The 16843-nt window shown below is 42.4% G+C and overlaps 1 protein-coding gene across 5 annotated transcripts in view; it reads left to right on the top strand.

The window, feature by feature from the left end:
- The window catches only part of LAMA3 (laminin subunit alpha 3), a 242513-nt gene that overhangs the window by 15173 nt on the left and 210497 nt on the right, over positions 1-16843 (top strand). For all 5 annotated transcript variants that reach the window (XM_060119680.1, XM_060119677.1, XM_060119678.1 and 2 more), the window contains exon 2: positions 5194-5346. In XM_060119680.1, the coding sequence (XP_059975663.1) occupies positions 5194-5346 (153 nt within the window). The remainder of the gene's footprint in view (positions 1-5193; positions 5347-16843) is intronic.

Here is a 16843-nt window from a genome sequence, read left to right on the forward strand (position 1 = left end):
GTGTGAGGTGAGGCCCTTCACCTCTGTGAGCCTTCACTTCTGGGTCTTTAGGTCCTGATTTAATACGAATCTGAGAATGTGGTGGAGATTTGGCAGGGAAGGCGTGGCGTGTCTCTCCTGGGCTCCCACGCCCCACACGCTCGCTTGATCCCAGCACCTGCTGGTAACAGGCTGTGTTTGAGTTACTTCTCTTCTATCCCACTGAATTTCTTCCGGGGCCAGGTCCAGCTCTTAGCATTTGTTCCTTTGTTTTTACCCCAGCATCCAACACAGTGCTCCACACATTGGTGGCGATTTGGAAAAGTTGAATAAATGAATGACTGTTCAGACAATAAAAGAAGTCGTGTTAGGGAGTGGTGCTGTAATCAACCTCTAGTTTCTTAGAACAAGCCAGTGTTTATGCTGTGAATTCAGCTGCACAGTATTATATACGAGAGGCTTTTGGTTAAGGAGAATCATCAAAAATGTGAGCAACTAGGAGAGACTATTTTTTTTTTCCATCTTTCTAAAAGAGGGTAGGTCACTCCGTGGGCTTCTGGGCAAACACTAGCTTGTCCTCTGGGGACCTCCAGCCTTGGATCTCAACTCTCTTTTTGTTGTTTATTTGAACAGTTTTGTCCCCTTTCCTTCTAGCCCCTTCTATTACATTTGCTGTTTCCCACACGACTAGGCTAATAATAGCTTTGACACAATTCAGAGCGTGAGTCCCTTATCTTGTTTATCTTTCAATATTCTCATCTCTGTCTGGAATAGCTTCTGATACAGAGTACATGGTCAATACCGGTTTGTTGCCTGGATGGATGAATAACTGAACACAAGGATGTAAGAATCCTCTTTGTACTCTGTCTGTCCCCCTCTTCTCTGACTTCTACCAGTTTTTGTCCTGCTTTTATTTATTTATGGTTATTTAAAAAATATTTGACCTCAGGTGCAGAATTAGATTAGATTATGGATTGTTCATGACCCTCAGTTTAGGACATGCTTTCGTCATTGGTCCTTGCATGATAAGCCTTAATGTGTATGTGGATGGATGGATTTTAAATAGTATAACAAGGGACTTCTCTGGTGGTCCAGCGGTTGACTCCACCCTTCCACAGCAGGGGGCAAGGGTTTGATCCCTGGTCGGGGAACTGAGATTCCGCATGCCGTGCAGTGCAGCCAAAATAAAATTTTAATAGTATAATAAGCACCCATGAACTTGCTACCAAAACTCAAAATAGGGCCTTAGCAATAACTTATGCCTAACCATATGGTTTCCCCACCTCCTGTCTCTCTTTTTCTCTCAATCTGGGGTAACCATCATCCTGAATCCTTTATTAATTTTTCCTTTCTATACAGTTTTTATTACATCTATATGCATATTCCTAAAAAGTAAGTGCCTTTCATTTTGGTTGTTCTTAACTGTATAAAAAGTATATCATTGTTGAATGTTCTGTTGCTAAGATTCATCTGTATTGTTGCATGTTGTTGTGTATGTTCATTTATCCATCACTGTTCATGTCTTCATTTGTTGTGTGACTATACCTCTGTTGATTCATTCACACTCCCGTGGCTGGGTAATTAGGCTGCTCCCAGGATTTTGTTTTTTGTTTTTGTGAACAGTGCTGCCATGTATATTCTTAAACATGATGCATCAAGTTTGTGCAGAAGTTTCTTTTTAGGTTGTGAGCTCAAGGGTAGAATTCTTGGGTTATAGGAAATGTGAATTTTCAACTTTAGGAGGTAATGTCAAAATAGTTCCCAAAGTCTTTGCACCAATTCATACTCCTACCACACCCTTTCCAATTCTTGTTATTCTCAAACTTTAAATTTGGGCCTATTGATTGGGTATAAAAAACAGTATTACACTGTGGTCTGCTCTGATCACTAGTGATGGTAATGGTGAACATTTCTTCAAATGTTTATTGACAAATGTGTTTCCTCTTGTGTAAAATGCTTTTTCTTTCTTCTGCTCATTTTTTCTATTGAACTGTTGTTTATACTTTCCTTATTGATTTGTAGGAGTTTGATATGTATTTCTGATGAGAATTCCTTGTTGATTTTGTGCTCTTTGTTCAGTTATTGGTTCCTGTGTAACAAACCATCCCCAAACTTAGTGGTTTAAAATGAAAACAATGTTTTTCTTATAATTGTGTGGGATGACTGGGCTCAGCTGGGCGGTTCTTCTCCTCCATGTGTTGTCAGCTGGGGAGACTCACTGAGTTGTAGTCAGCAGCTGGCTAGGGTAGACTGGACAGTCCAGGGCTTCACTAACATGCCGAGTGCCCCTGTGTTCTTCCATATGTCCTCTCCACTTGGTTAGCTTGGGCTTTCTCATGGCGTGGTGATTGGGAGTGGTTGAACTTCTTACCTGGAGGCTGTCTTCCAAGAGGAAGGAAGTAGAATCTGTCAGTCCTCTTAAGGCCTCTGCTTGAAAATCCCAGAATGATGCTTCTGCTATAGCAAAGCAAATAATAAAGTCAGTCTGGATTCAAGGGGAGACAATAACCTCCAGGGTAAATAGCCTCCACCTGTTGATAGGTGGAGCAGCAGACACACACAGAGAAGGAATTGATGGCAGCCATCATTGGGGATTATCTGCCACTGTGTATTGTGACTATCATTCAGTTATTAATTTTTCTTTCTACTTCTTGAAGGTGCCTTTGATGAACCAGTGTTCTTAATTTTTTAAAATTAATTAATCAATTTTTGGGGGGAGAGAATGATTTTATTGTTTAACATTAATTTCTTTTTAAAAAATAATTGAAATATAGTTGATTTACAGTGTTTCAGGTGTACAGCAAGGTGATTCAATTATATATATATATATATATATATATATATATATATATATATACACACACATATATATATATTTTCAGATTCTTATCCATTATAGGTTATTATAAGATATTGAATATAGTTTCCTGTGTTCTACAGTAGGTCCTTGTTGTTTATCTATTTTATATATAGTAGTGTGTATCTGCCCAAATTTCCAATTTATCTCTCCCCCCTTCCCCTTTGTTAACCATAAGTTTGTTTTCTATGTCTGTGAGTCTATTTCTGTGTTGTAAATAAGTTCATTTGTATCATTTTTTTAGATTCCATGTGATATCATATTTGTCCTTCTTTGTCTGACTTCTTCACTTAGTATGATAATCTCTAGGTCCATCCATGTTACAGCAAATGGCATTATTTCACTCTTTTTTATGGCTGAGTAGTATTCCATTGTGTGTGTGTATGTGCATATGTATATATATACCACATCTTTATCCATTCATCTGTTGATGGGCCCAATGTTCTTAATTTTAATGTACTCAAATCTGTCTCTTCCTTTGTGGTCAGTGCTTTCTGAATCTTGTTTAAGAACTCATTCCTTGCTCCAAGTTCTTAAAGGTATTCACCTTTATTTTCCACTGAGAGATTTTAAACTTTTATTTCTAATGGTGAGTCCTTAATTCACCTATAACAACAAAACAGGAACATCTGCATTCCTCATATCTATACTCTGGAGATGGAAATGAATGTAGATTATAAGCATCCACATCCTTGGAGGAGATTTGCTTCTATCACATGTAAATCTTCTAAACTTGAAGAAATAATAATTTAATTCCCTCACCAAATAATTAAACTGGTAAAATGATTTCTAGGGAGAAAATGGGAAAAATAAAAATCATTAAAGGGCAAAATACTCATAAATGTTAGTATGTCCTAGCTTAAATAGTTATCAATTATACTTACTATAATAATAAAATTTCATAGAAAGGACTCAAACAGTTTTTTCAAAAACCCTGAGGGGTTTATTCCTTTATTGGGCTTCTATGACAGTCTAAGCTAAAGTGATATAGGGAAGGCAAGACACATGTGGACTCTGGGCTCGTGAACTGATGGGACTGCATACCCCATGGTGCTGCTTCTGAGTTACAGAAGTATCTTCATGAAGGGTCAAAAGATAAAGTTGTACATAATATATCACCACATATGAAAGAACCCTCTGTAACACACTCGATGAAAACATTCGGCCACACATTTAGTTCCACACCAGGATTGAATTTATTCTTGAGCATTAAAAAATTAACTTCCAAGATGCTTGTCTGGGGCAGAGTTACCCTTTTGTCACAGCACGTTTCTGGAGGGGCTGCGGGTCTAAGTTTGCTTCTCTATCCTTCTCCTATGTGGTAGTTATGCCCTTAGATCATTTAATTGGGGAGCAAAGCAGTTCAATATGTGACATCCACTACTGGGTAAGCACAAGGCTTTGAACCAGTTAAAAGTATATTCAATATATAAGAAAGGCCTATGTTCAGCTTTTTGAGTGGTAATGGTGCTAAAATTCATTACAAAAACAAAACAAAATAGAATCAAGAGAATCTGCCTACTAAAAAAGAGTAATTCAGTAAGAAGATGAGATGATATCAGTAGAATCAGAATTCAGTAGAGATGATAATATCAAATAAATACCACTCCAGGTAAAAATGGATTCCCACTTACCTACTAAATTAACTGCCGACTTCTCACTCCAGTATCCACAGCCCAGCCACATCTCCCCCACTTACCCCTCAGGTGTGGTTTTCCATTACTTATGCTCTTGTTCAAATGGACCAGCTGGTCTCTATGCCTTTGCTGGTGCTCGTTCCTCCACCTGGAACACCTTCTTTGTTGACTGCTCACTGACACTTACCAACCTCCTCTCCATCCTCACAGGCAGCTGAAATCCCACCTCTTCTGCCCTGCCTTAGACCCAGCGCTCTATACTCTTGCCAAACCTACTTCCTGTATGGTTACTTGTATGCGCATCACCTCCACCGGGGCTGTGAGCAGGGATCCTCTTTGTATCCCAGGGCTTGACACAGAACTTGCAGAGGAGGATGTAAAGAGCAAAAAGGATTTGCTGAAGGAGAACATCATTGCATCCCAGGCCCAACAGGCTCTTCTTAAAGTGTCATACAAGACAAGAAAAACATAGCTCTAACTGATGGAAGATAAATATAATGTGTATCCTAGAAACACGATAAACAGAGGTATAAACAGGTGATATGGTTTAAGACTGAATGAGAAAGAGAAAGCCTTACTACTGTCTTCAGAAAACATTATGATGAAATTCAATAGCTGAATTCTCTAAGCTATAGAAAACAGTCTTTGTTTCAATTACCTCTTCTACTAAATTGATAAGAAAAACTACTTGACAATAAAACAAGAGCTTTATTATTTCAGGGCCAGTTCTGTGACTATTGCAATTCCGAGGACCCCAGGAAAGCACACCCCATCACCAACGCAATTGATGGATCCGAACTTTGGTGGCAAAGCCCTCCTCTCTCCTCAGGCACGCGATACAACAAAGTCAACGTCACCTTGGATCTGGGGCAGGTGAGTTGGGGCATTTCATCTGGAATGAGGAAAAATCAGTTTGGATCATTGTTTCTGTGGTTATTTCTTTTTTTAATTACTTTTTTATTGGAGTATAGTTGATTTACAATGTTGTGTTAGTTTCTGCTGTACAGCAAAGTGAATCAGTCATACATATACGTATATCCTCTGTGGTTTTTTCTGATATAATAATGATTATTTTAAAAACAAACTTCAGTTTCAGTTCACTAATCACTGTGAAACCTGTTACATTAATATTTGTGTCCCTTGACACCCAGCACAGTGCCTGTCATGAGGCAGACACCCATACCTGTCTATTAAATGAGTTAAAAAATAGCTGTAAGTAGTATAATTGGCAAAGGTATTTTTTATTATTATTTTTGGCTGTGGTAAAGTACATATAACATAAAATTTAACATGTTAGCCATTTTTAAGAGTACACTTCAGTAGTGTTAAACAGATTCACATGGTTGTGAAATCAATCTCCAGAGCTCTTTTTTATCTTGCAGAACTGGCCCTCTGTACTCATTAAACACCAACTCCCCATTCTACTTTCTATCTCTATGAATTTGACTACCTTTGGTACCTCATATAAGTGGAATCATACCGTATTTGTCCTTTTGTGACTGGCTTATTTCACTTAGAATGTCTTCAGGGTTCATCCATGTTGCAGCATGTGTCAGAATTTCCTTTCTTTTAAAGGCTGAATAATATTCCATTGTATGGGTATCACATTTTGTTTATCCATTCATCCATCAATGGACACTTGGGTTGCTTCCACCCTTATGCTATTGTGAATAATGCTACTATGAACATGGGTATGGCAGAGATGTTTTTATAGCATTCTCTTTCCTGGAAATTCTGACTCTGTGGACACTGACTACCACAGTTTTTGTCCTTGTTTGGCCAGCTGGTCCACGAGGGTACCTGACTCAGACCTGTCCTCCTGTGGTAGGCTAAGATGGTCCCCACAGTGCCTCCCTCCTGGTGTACATGGCCCTCTCTTTTGACTGTGGACAACACTAGAAATATGATGGATGTCACTTCCTTGATAAAGTGGCATCATATGACAAAGATGAAGGGATTTTGCAGATACGTTTAAGGTCCCAAGTCAGCTGCTCAAAAGGGAGACTATCCTGAGGGACCTCTCCTAATTAAGGGAGCTCTTAAAAGTGACTGAGTCCTACCCCAAGGAAGAGATTTGAAACATGAGAAATTTTCCTGCTGACCTTGAAGGGGAAAGCTGCCTGTGGTGATGGCCACATGGCAAGGACCTAAGAGTGGGTTCTAGAAACTGAGAGAGGCCCCAGCCAACAGCCAGCAAAAAAAAGCAGGAACCTCAGTCCTGCAACCTTAAGGATATGGATTCTGCTAACAACATGTGCAAACTCGTAAGTGGGTCTTCCCAGGCATTTGGTGATTACCTTGATTGCAGCCTTGACCCTGGGCAGAGAACCTGGCTGCATCATGCCCAGACTCCTGACGTAAAGAACTACAAGATAATAAATGGTGTTTTATGCCACTAAGTTTGCGGTAATTTGTTAAACAGCAGTAGAAAATTAATGCACCTTCTTTTTTCCTCCTTCAGACCAGGCAATGCCTCCCATATGTTTCACCCTATTCCTTCAACAAATATTTCTTGAGTACCTACTATGTTCCAGGTACTGTTCTTGGTGTTTGGGATACATAAGAAATACAAAAGGGAAATGCATCCCACAGACTGGAAATCGAATGATACTGAGATTCCTTCCAATGAACATGCTATCTTCAGTTTGGTGATAGAAGGGTTTTCCACCTCTTCTGCCCATATGTTTTGTTAACTCAGGCCTCTCCTGAGAATATTTTCACTGTCAGTTTGCATCTGAGATAATTCAGGGAGATCTGTCATGGTGTGAAAGACTCCATAACCCCAGTTTCAACTATGAATTAGTCTTATCCTTCTAGCAATAATTCAGTAGAGATTTTGCCTATAATGACTAGGATTTACCTGTCATACCACTTTTTAAACTGAGGATTTCTGTAGTTAGCTGGGAATTTTAACCCATTAAATGATGTTCACTGAACATACCAGTGCCTTGTGGATTTGCTTTTTTTCCCTTAAGGCTATTTTTTTTTTTAAACCTACCTTTTAAAAGTACCCTTTTGATGTATCGAAAAATCCTTAATTCAGATAGATGAATTAAAAAAACACCAGCATAGGAACAATTTAGTAATTTGCTGGTTTCTGACAGACATGAGCCATGGTAAACATCTTCATGAAGACTGTGCCCACCCACCTCCATCCTGGCTGGGATGCTCCTCTGTAGGTGACTGAGAGTGTGGGTCCTAGGGTCAGCCCACCCCGGTTCATGCCCTGATGCACTGCTTACTCTCTTTGTGACCCTGAGCCACAGACTTCACTGCTCTCTCTTGCAGTTTCCACATTTATAAAGTGAGATGATACTAGTGCTCAACTCATAGGATTGCCGTGAGGTTTGAATGAGTTGTGACTACTTTGTTTCTAAACCTCTTCAGGCTGGTGGTTTTTAAGTAAATTTTTATTTAATAAAATAAAGTGAACTTTAGTAAACACTCATTATTAAAACAGACCGACTCCTAACCTCTGCTCCTCTAGAAAATACTGTATATAATCCTGTAGAAAGTACTCTAGAAAAGTCTAGAAGCAGGGAACGCAATATACATTATGTCAGACTGAGGATGTTTCTTTTTCCTTGTGTTGGAGCAACACGTGCTTTAACAAGCATGTTTTATCTTGTAAGAATCATTTTATGCCCCAGTAGTGGGATCTGTATTTTCTCCTTTTTTGCTGGAATTAACCATGAAAGTGTCACTGAGAGGTTAGATTTCATAATTGAATAGCGACCTACAGACCTTAGATTTAGGAAGTGCAAATCTTTCTTTTTCTTAGTTCTTTAAATTTATTTTTTAATTGAAGTATAGTTGATTTACAATGTTGTGTTAATTACTGCTGTACAGCAAAGTGATTCAGTTATACATATATATACATTCTTTTTTTAATATTCTTTTCCACTATGGTTGATCATAGGATATTGAATATAGTTCTGTGTGCTATACAGTAGGACCTTGTTGTTTATCCATCCTGTATATAAAAGCTTACATCTGCTAACCCCAACCTCCCGCTCCATCCCTCCCCCAACCCTTTCCCACCTGGCAACCACCAGTCTCTTCTCTATGTCCGTGATTCTGTTTCTGTTTCATAGATAGGTTCATTTGTGTCATAGTTTAGATTCACATATAAGTGATATCATGTGGTATTTGTCTTTCTCCTTCTGACTTAAGGAAGTACGAATCTTGATGCACAGTTGGGAAATCAAATATAGGCCATGAACTTGTTATTACAAAACCGCTTTTTTTCTAGCTATTGAGAACTGGAATTTGACTTTGATGTGCTGTAGTCAGTTTGACAGCTTACGTTGTCGCAAGGCAGTTACTTTTCTCTGTTGTGTTTTGGACTGCTTGGTGGTTTTCATTGTTGTTTTTCTTGGCCAACACAGTTTGACAAGTGAAAACATTGCCTTCAGGACTTGATCTTGAAGGGCAGTTTTCCTCCTTACAAGGTGGCAAACGTAGGAAGGTTCTGCAATTCTCCAGGGGCAGTGGCATATTCTGGGGCCGTTCAAGTTCATTACATTGTATATTACTAATCAGTTTCAGGCTATAGAATAAGAACAGAATGTGTTACTGGAAACTTTCATCTTGTCCGGCCAAGTATAATGAGTTCATTTTGACATTTGAAGCAAAATGTGGATGTCCAGTTTTTAAAAGGGGAATTTTTGGAATGTAGGGACATTTGTTTCTTCCTGGTGGGGCGTGACCTCTGGCCATCTCCCCCTGTGAGATAAGAAGGTGTAGCAATGGGCTTGAGTTACGCTCCTGGATTTCCTTCAGAATCAGAACGAATCTTACTCTGTGGACTCCCTATATTCACTCTGCTTTTCCTCCCCCAGGGTGAGGTATAAGGAAAAACACGTGAATGTGGGTGAAGCAGGGATTCTCATGGTCCCTTGAAGTCAAGGTGGCCGGGAGGTTGGGAGGGGCTGGATCTCAGGTGGGAAGGAAGAGGGGGACCAGCACAGGGCAAGACAGGATCCCCAGCAGAACAAGCCTGACTCATGGGTTCCAGGGAACAACAGGAAAACCGTCTCAAGAAGAATTTTAAGGCTTTTACACAACTTGTCATGCCCTCAAGAGTACTGTTTTTAACCTATTAGTAGTAGAAATAAACAAAGACAAAGCAAACAAACACCCCTCCCCCCCAAAACCGCAAAAGGAATGAATGTTTGCCGCAGAGGCTGGAGGTATGAAAAGATGCCATTGCGCCCTGTTCTGCAGGGTTGCTGGGGAAAGGGGCCTGGCTGGATAACACAGACCCCTTATCTTATCTTACCGTAGATAAGACAGTCCTTTGGGCCTTGTTAGAGGCAAAGGCTTTGAGGCCAGGCCCTGCCTTCAGCCCTCCGGGACCTCTGAGTGTGCAGCCCGGACCACAGCTCCTGTGCCGGTTCACACATGTACCATCTCCAGGGCCTCCAGCTGACTCCCTGCTTCCTGCCTGAGGGCTCTTTCCAGGCCCTGGGAGTTTTCTTAGCCTGTGTTTAGAGTAGCTAGCTGTGAAGTGCAGGATTTAATGCCCCCAAGGCAACCCTCAGCCCAGAAGAGACAGGAGTTGGTGGAAAATCCCCTCATTTCCCTGCCCCTTCTTGGGACAATTCCGAGGAGCTTTCTTCACAGTTCTTCAGAGTCTCCACCAGGATGGAGCCCCAGTTGGCCCTGGTGGAATCTGCCTATTAACACCTCAGTCATTGGCTTTTCTCCCTCCTCTGTGTCCCTCTCCCAATTTATACTTCTTGAGATCAACTCCCAGATCAACTACCTGTACCCAAGTCTTTATCTCAGAATTGGTTTTATTTATTTATTTTTAAAAGTTATTTATGTATTTATTTTTGGCTGTGTCGGGTTTTTGTTGCTGCACGAAGACTTTCTCTAGTTGCGGTGAGTGGGGGCTACTCTTTGTTGCGGTGCGCGGGCTTCTCATTGTGGTGGCTTCTCTTGTTGTAGAGCACGGGCTCTAGATGCACAGGCTTCAGTAGCTGTGGCACACGGGCTCAGTAGTTGTGGCACACGGGCTGAGTTGCTCTGTGGCACGTGAGATCTTCCCAGACCAGGGCTCAAACCCATGTCCCCTGCATTGACAGGCGGATTCTTAGCCACTGAGCCACCAGGGAAGCCCCAGAATTGGTTTTAGAGAGGACCCAAACTAAGACAGGGAAGAAAGGGGCCAAGACTGAGGTCCAGAAACCCCACTAGGTGTCCACACAAGCAAATACTATGAACAAGTTATTTAAAATGCAGTAAGTAGAAAATCCAGAAAAATGTTTCTAAATCTCTCAGATTAAGAGTAACGAAAGAAACAGCATTATAACTTTTAAAGAAAAAAAAAATAGGTCACAGAGAAATTTCCCATTAGTCTACCTATTTTTTCATGAACTCAGCATAGATTGTGAACTCCTCAGGGTCCAGATGCATCTGAGAGTGAATTTAGTATTCAGATGCCTTCTAGGAGCTTTTTTTTTTTTTTTTCCCCCCCTGGTCCTCTTCAACTTTTATGAGACTTTGGTGGATGAATCCAAAACATTCTTTGTAGCCCTTGTCAGTTCTGACTCAGATGGGAGGAAGGCCTGGGCTACTTTCTGATTCTTCCTGAGTGTGTGGGTTTGGGGGATTAAATTGGTTCTCGGGTTGCCTGAGTCATTAAGAGTCTGACTCAGTTGGGTCCCTGGGTGGATACAGTTCAATCCAGAAAGTGGATGACTATTGGATTTGACTCAGTCTTCTAGAATTTCTAGGAATTCTCTAGCCTGTAAGGTTCAGGAAGCCAGGGACAATGTCTTCTTGTGTTCACTACATGATATTCTGCTCCCAACGTCTTGCATAGTGTTCAGCACATAGTAGATGCTCAATAAATATTTGTCAGGTGAATGTAGAATGAGCCAAGGATGACTCAGGGTCGGTCTGAATTTCCTGGGCATGTAGTACCAGTGGAAGCATATTGCTGTGAGACCAAATCTCTGGGTGGGAGTGGACCAGCATTGGCCCTGTAATTAACTAGATAATTGGTTCCACTTATAATACTTGGGTCTCTTTGCAACATCATTTAAGTATTTTAGAGGAATAACACAAGATAGATGTCTTATTCAGAGCAAATTTATAATTAAAAATATTCTATTAATGAACATATAATCATGAGACTCAACCCTTGAAAGCAAATAATTTGTTAGTGGGTAGAAAAATAGGGACTGATAAAATCTCCTGAGCTACTAGGGATGCAATTTTATCCTTTATGCTACTGTAATAACCTAAAAATGGCAATTTGCTTTTGAAGTGCTTTTTAAAGAACTTACACATTAGGAAGAATCTGGCAGTCTGGGATTTTCTTTCCTTTTCTTTTTTTTTTTTGCGGTACGTGGACCTCTCACTGTTATGGCCTCTCCTGTTGCGGAGCACAGGCTCCGCGGCCATGGCTCTCGGGCCCAGCCGCTCCGCGGCATGTGGGATCTTCCCGGACCGGGGCACGAACCCGCATCTCCTGCATCGGCAGGTGGACTCTCCACCACTGCGCCACCACGGAAGCCCTGGCATTTTCTTTTTATGTGTGAAAAACTCAAAGAAGCTAAGTGGACCCATAGCTACAGAATAGAATCCTGAGATGTCACCTTTGCTTTGGTCTCTGAATCACTATCCCAAACAACATCGGTAATGTATGTTTGTGAATAGATTCCAAGATCTTTAAACACTACTATAGAAAATAATGCCCGGGAAATAGTTTCTGACCTAAAAACGGTGTATTCTCTGGCCATGTTGGTTGTTTTCAGTATTTTTTTCCTCAATTGATGTATTCTTTTTTCTCAATATATTTTTCCACCATCTACCCATTTCCTCAAGCCATGAAGTTGAATTAACGTTGACTCCATATATTACATAAGATTATTACCTAAGGTTACTTAAGATTGAAACAGATAGATCTGATGCTAGTGGCTAAACACAATGCTAGTTTATTTCTCATTCATGAATAGTTGAAGCGTAACCGATCCTGGCCTGGTCACCCCCTCCAAACAATGGTTCAAAGCCTTAGACTAACTAACTACAGAGAAGGCAGGAAACGTAGTCTAGCTGTTGCCCTAGAAGGGAAGCAAGCTTTCTAGGCAGCCAGGCAGTCTCTTCTGTGTGCTGCAGGTGGCCCCTACCTGTGGTGAAAGCTGAGATTGTGTATCTCTTCCCAGCCCTGTATCCACTGACAGCAGCCGTGGTGGGAGCATTTACACCACAGGAATTAGCCAATGTTACACATCAAGGCTTCTTTCCAGGAGCCAGTACACCAGCATACGACTCACTGAGTCTCTTCCACATTCCTGCATTTCCCCCTCCTGCCGCTCCTTACCAGCTGATTAATTATTACGTCTTGATTCTTTTTTTTTTTTTTTTGCGGTACGCGGGCCTCTCACCGCTGTGGCCTCTCCCGTTGCGGAGCACAGGCTCCGGACGCGCAGGCTCAGCGGCCATGGCCCACGGGCCCAGCCGCTCCGCGGCATATGGGATCCTCCCGGACCGGGGCACGAACCCATATCCCCTGCATCGGCAGGCGGACTCTCAACCACTGCGCCACCAGGGAGGCCCTACATCTTGATTCTTAATATCCTGGAGTCCCGTTCCTCCTCTCATCGATACCATGCTATCCTAGTTGGTCCTTTGACAGCTTTACCTGTGATTAGTCCACCAGCCTTCTAACCCATCTCCCAGCCTCTGCTCTCAGGTCCCTCCCCTAGTTCTGCAGTCACTCATGGTGCAGAAAGATGAGCTGAGAAACAATAGAGATGACTGAGGTTGGCTGTTTTCCAGGCATCTACCTGTCAATCTTTCTCACTGCTTCCAGAGCGAAACAAAGGTTTAAACGTGTCCTTCTCCCTGATGAACATCCTCTAGTTGGCTCCGCATTACCTTCAGAATAAAGTCCAGGTTTCTTGGCGTGGCATATAAGTCCCCTCACAGTCTAGCTCCTGCCTTTTCACCAGCCTCTTTTCTAGATGCCACTTTCTCCCGCAGACTCTACGTCACATCAGTAGGGACCTATTGGTAATTCCCTAAACATTCCATGACATTTCCTGCTTTGTGGCCTTGTTTGGGTGCTGTTCATGCTCACCACCTGGTCTGGCTACCTCCTTCCCAAGGTAACTCAGGTATCACCTGCTGGAAACCTTCCCTGACTGCTTGCTTCCCTCCCTTCTGTTTTTGTTTACTCTGAGGCAGTTGCTATGCTCTGTCACGAAGGCTCGGTACACCGTGAGCTCCTTTAAGGTCAAGGAGCATATCATAGTCTTCTTTTTCTCCATGGACCTTAAAAGCCCTGGAAGGGGGCTTCCCTGGTGGCGCAGTGGTTGAGAGTCCGCCTGCCGGTGCAGGGGACATGGGTTCGTGCCCCAGTCCGGGAAGATCCCACATGCCACGGAGCGGCTGGGCCCGTGAGCCATGGCCGCTGAGCCTGCGCGTCCGGAGCCTGTGCTCCGCAACGGGAGAGGCCACAACAGTGAGAGGCCCACATACCGCAAAAAAAAAAAAAAAAAGTCCTGGTAGGTCCTACATCCTCAATACATGATGAATTAAATGGAAAGAAACATTTCAATACTATTCTTTTTATAGTATCCCATTTGATTATGTGTCTTGCTCTAACCACGAACAGCTGGGCTCTATTTTTTAAATATCCCTATTTACATTTACATTTGCTAGTTCCCATATAACCAGCACCACAAGTATAACAGACATAACAGAAAATGAGTTAAATATGTTTCCCTCCAAAACATTCAGTAGGCTGTAGTCAGACAAAATAAAACCAAGAAGCAGAAGCAGGGATAGGAATTGTACTAGAAAGCAGCAATACTTTTCTACTGGAATTTTCTCCCAAACTCTCTATGAATATATGTTAATATGATAAAGTGCTAAACAGAGGTCACTGTGACTTTCTTGGGACTCTTACCAGGTCACCCTGAGTCTCACACCATTGTGACTCTGGTGTTCAGCTGTGTGCCAGGATTAAGGCCATGGCAGAGTGGTCAGAGGGGTCTTTCTTGTCAGGAAGGGTGATAACCAGGGTTGGCCTCCCATGGGAAGGTGAGGTCTACAGTCCAGGAAGAGGCACTAGAGGGGGTAGCCCCCCGGCTGTGGGTCAGCCCCCATCGAATTCGTCTCTCAAAGAGCTAGATGGCAAACACTCACCGGGGTTCATTTCTTGAAAACTCCCTGGATCATGGCTCAAGCTGCCGAGAGAAAAATAAACAGAAACAAAGCCCTTGGTACCTTCTAGAAAAGGTTAATCCTCTTTCTTTGAGGACTGGCCATGCCGTTAAGAAGATAGGAGGAAGGTGGCATGTCAAGGCACTGGTATTGAGTTCTGTGGAACTGGGAATTGACCAGAAGGAGAGCCACTTGGTTTCTTGGGAAGGACCCAGGCTGCTGTGCCAGCCTTTGGCCCCAGCAGGGTGGTCAGGGTGGAGAAGAGACTGACTGAGGCATAGAACCCGGGCAGGCTGGGGTTGGAGTGTCCTGGCAGGCCCTCCCCCGTGTGTGTGGGGAGGACTCCCTGCTATGGCTGGAGACGCTTGTGAACAGTGTTGGTGAACGTGCTTTGATCCTTGTGAAGCACTAGGCAAACATAGACTAGTACTATCATTGCTTAGAGAAATTGTCACTGACACCCCTCCTTCTCTCCTTTTCTAGGCTTCCAATAAGCTTACACTGCCTTATCTCTTCCAAGTGAGTGAAGGATCTATAAATATATTCACAGTAAAGTTCTGGAAGCTCAATACTGATGTTACGTCTTCCCAGAACGTTTGCATCCTAAAAAATTATTATCTACGTTTGCCATGGAACTAGTACTTCTAGGAATTTATCCTAAGGAAATAATGAAATAAGTGCTTAAAATGTTTGAGCAAAGATATTCTTGGGAGCATTGTTTATAATTATATAACGTGGGAAACCATCTCACGTCCAGTAAAAGGGGACTGATTCATTGAATGGATTAACTGGCAACCATTGGAAGGGTGCCACAGAGGGGGTCTTTGTTGATCTGACATATGTTCGTGCTATAGTGTGAAGAAAAAAAAGCAAACTATATGTAAGCTGTATATATAGCGTGGTATGATTTCATTTTCTTTGTGTGTATAAGCAAAGCAAAAAGTCAGGAAAGAGGGAATCTAAAATGCTGAGTGCTTTTTCTGGATGGAGCAATGATTGATTTTTACTTTCTTCTGTGAATCTCTTTTACAGTGTGATTCAGCTGCATGGCTCTGGGTTATTACATAGGTACAAATCTGGCTCCAGAACTTTCCAGCTGTGTGACACTAGGCCCTCTAGTTAATGTCTCGGGGTCAGTTTCTTCATCTGAGATTTGGGGATGAATCTAGAACCACCCACTTAGGGTTGTTGTGAGGAATTAATAAGGTCATACAGAAAAGCTCTTAAAATTATGCCTCATGCACTATGGGAACTCAGTCCATGTTAGCTATTATATCTGTACTTTTTTTCACTGAACATGTATTACTTTTAGAGTTAGAAAGACAGTAAAGACAATTGGGAAAATCTCTCCTTTTGGGGAAAGAAGAAGAGTTCAATACAGAGAGGGCAAAAGGCACAGTTATTCCCGGTGGGATTGGAGGTATTGATGGAAAAGCTCACTTGGAGCTTTCCTGATGCCCTCCATCCCCCACATATAAACTTCTGACCATTTCCTCCCTCAATGAGGTCAGCCTGCTAGAGATCTTCAAATGCCAACAGAATCAGAGAAATGCCCAGTAAATGGAAATTTTTTAAAAAGAGCCTCTTTTATTCTTTAGCTAATCTTGAAAACTGTTTCTTCCCTTGTGAAACTTTCGTGATTTCAGGCTTATTTTAGCTTTAAATCATGGCAGCTTTCCTATTACTATTAATGGAAAGCATATATAAGGAAAAACTGAATTTCATGAATTCTTCACAAGGGTTCCAACGAGAGCTTGTGTTAAATGTAACGTCTCGGAGCATCCCTGGCCCCGGCGCCCTCCCTCCTGTGCCCGCCGTCCTCCAGGACCCGCACCAGAGCCTCTGCCCCTCTTTCTGCTGGTGGCCCTGGAGCCTTCCTGTGCCACCATTTTCCTTCACTCTTTCGTTCCTGAAGCCTCTCCTTTCCCTAGTCCTGTTTCTGTGCTTTTCACTTTCCGTTCTTCCATTGCATTTCCTTCCTTTAGAGAAAAACTAGAACCAAATCAAACCACCACCTTTTCCTGGTTTTCCTGCCCGCCTTCAGGAGGGGTGCTGTGCGTGTCCCCGGCCGCCCCTCCCAGCCCCAGAGTGGTGGCCCGAGGAGCCACGTGGGAGGGTTAGGGCTCCACCAGGACCAGGCTCCCTGCCTAGCTCCAGCCCTACCCACTGGCCCAGCCTCCTATGGCCTCAC

The sequence above is a fragment of the Mesoplodon densirostris genome, chromosome 15 (genome assembly GCF_025265405.1).
Source record: "Mesoplodon densirostris isolate mMesDen1 chromosome 15, mMesDen1 primary haplotype, whole genome shotgun sequence".
NCBI lineage: Eukaryota > Metazoa > Chordata > Mammalia > Artiodactyla > Ziphiidae > Mesoplodon > Mesoplodon densirostris.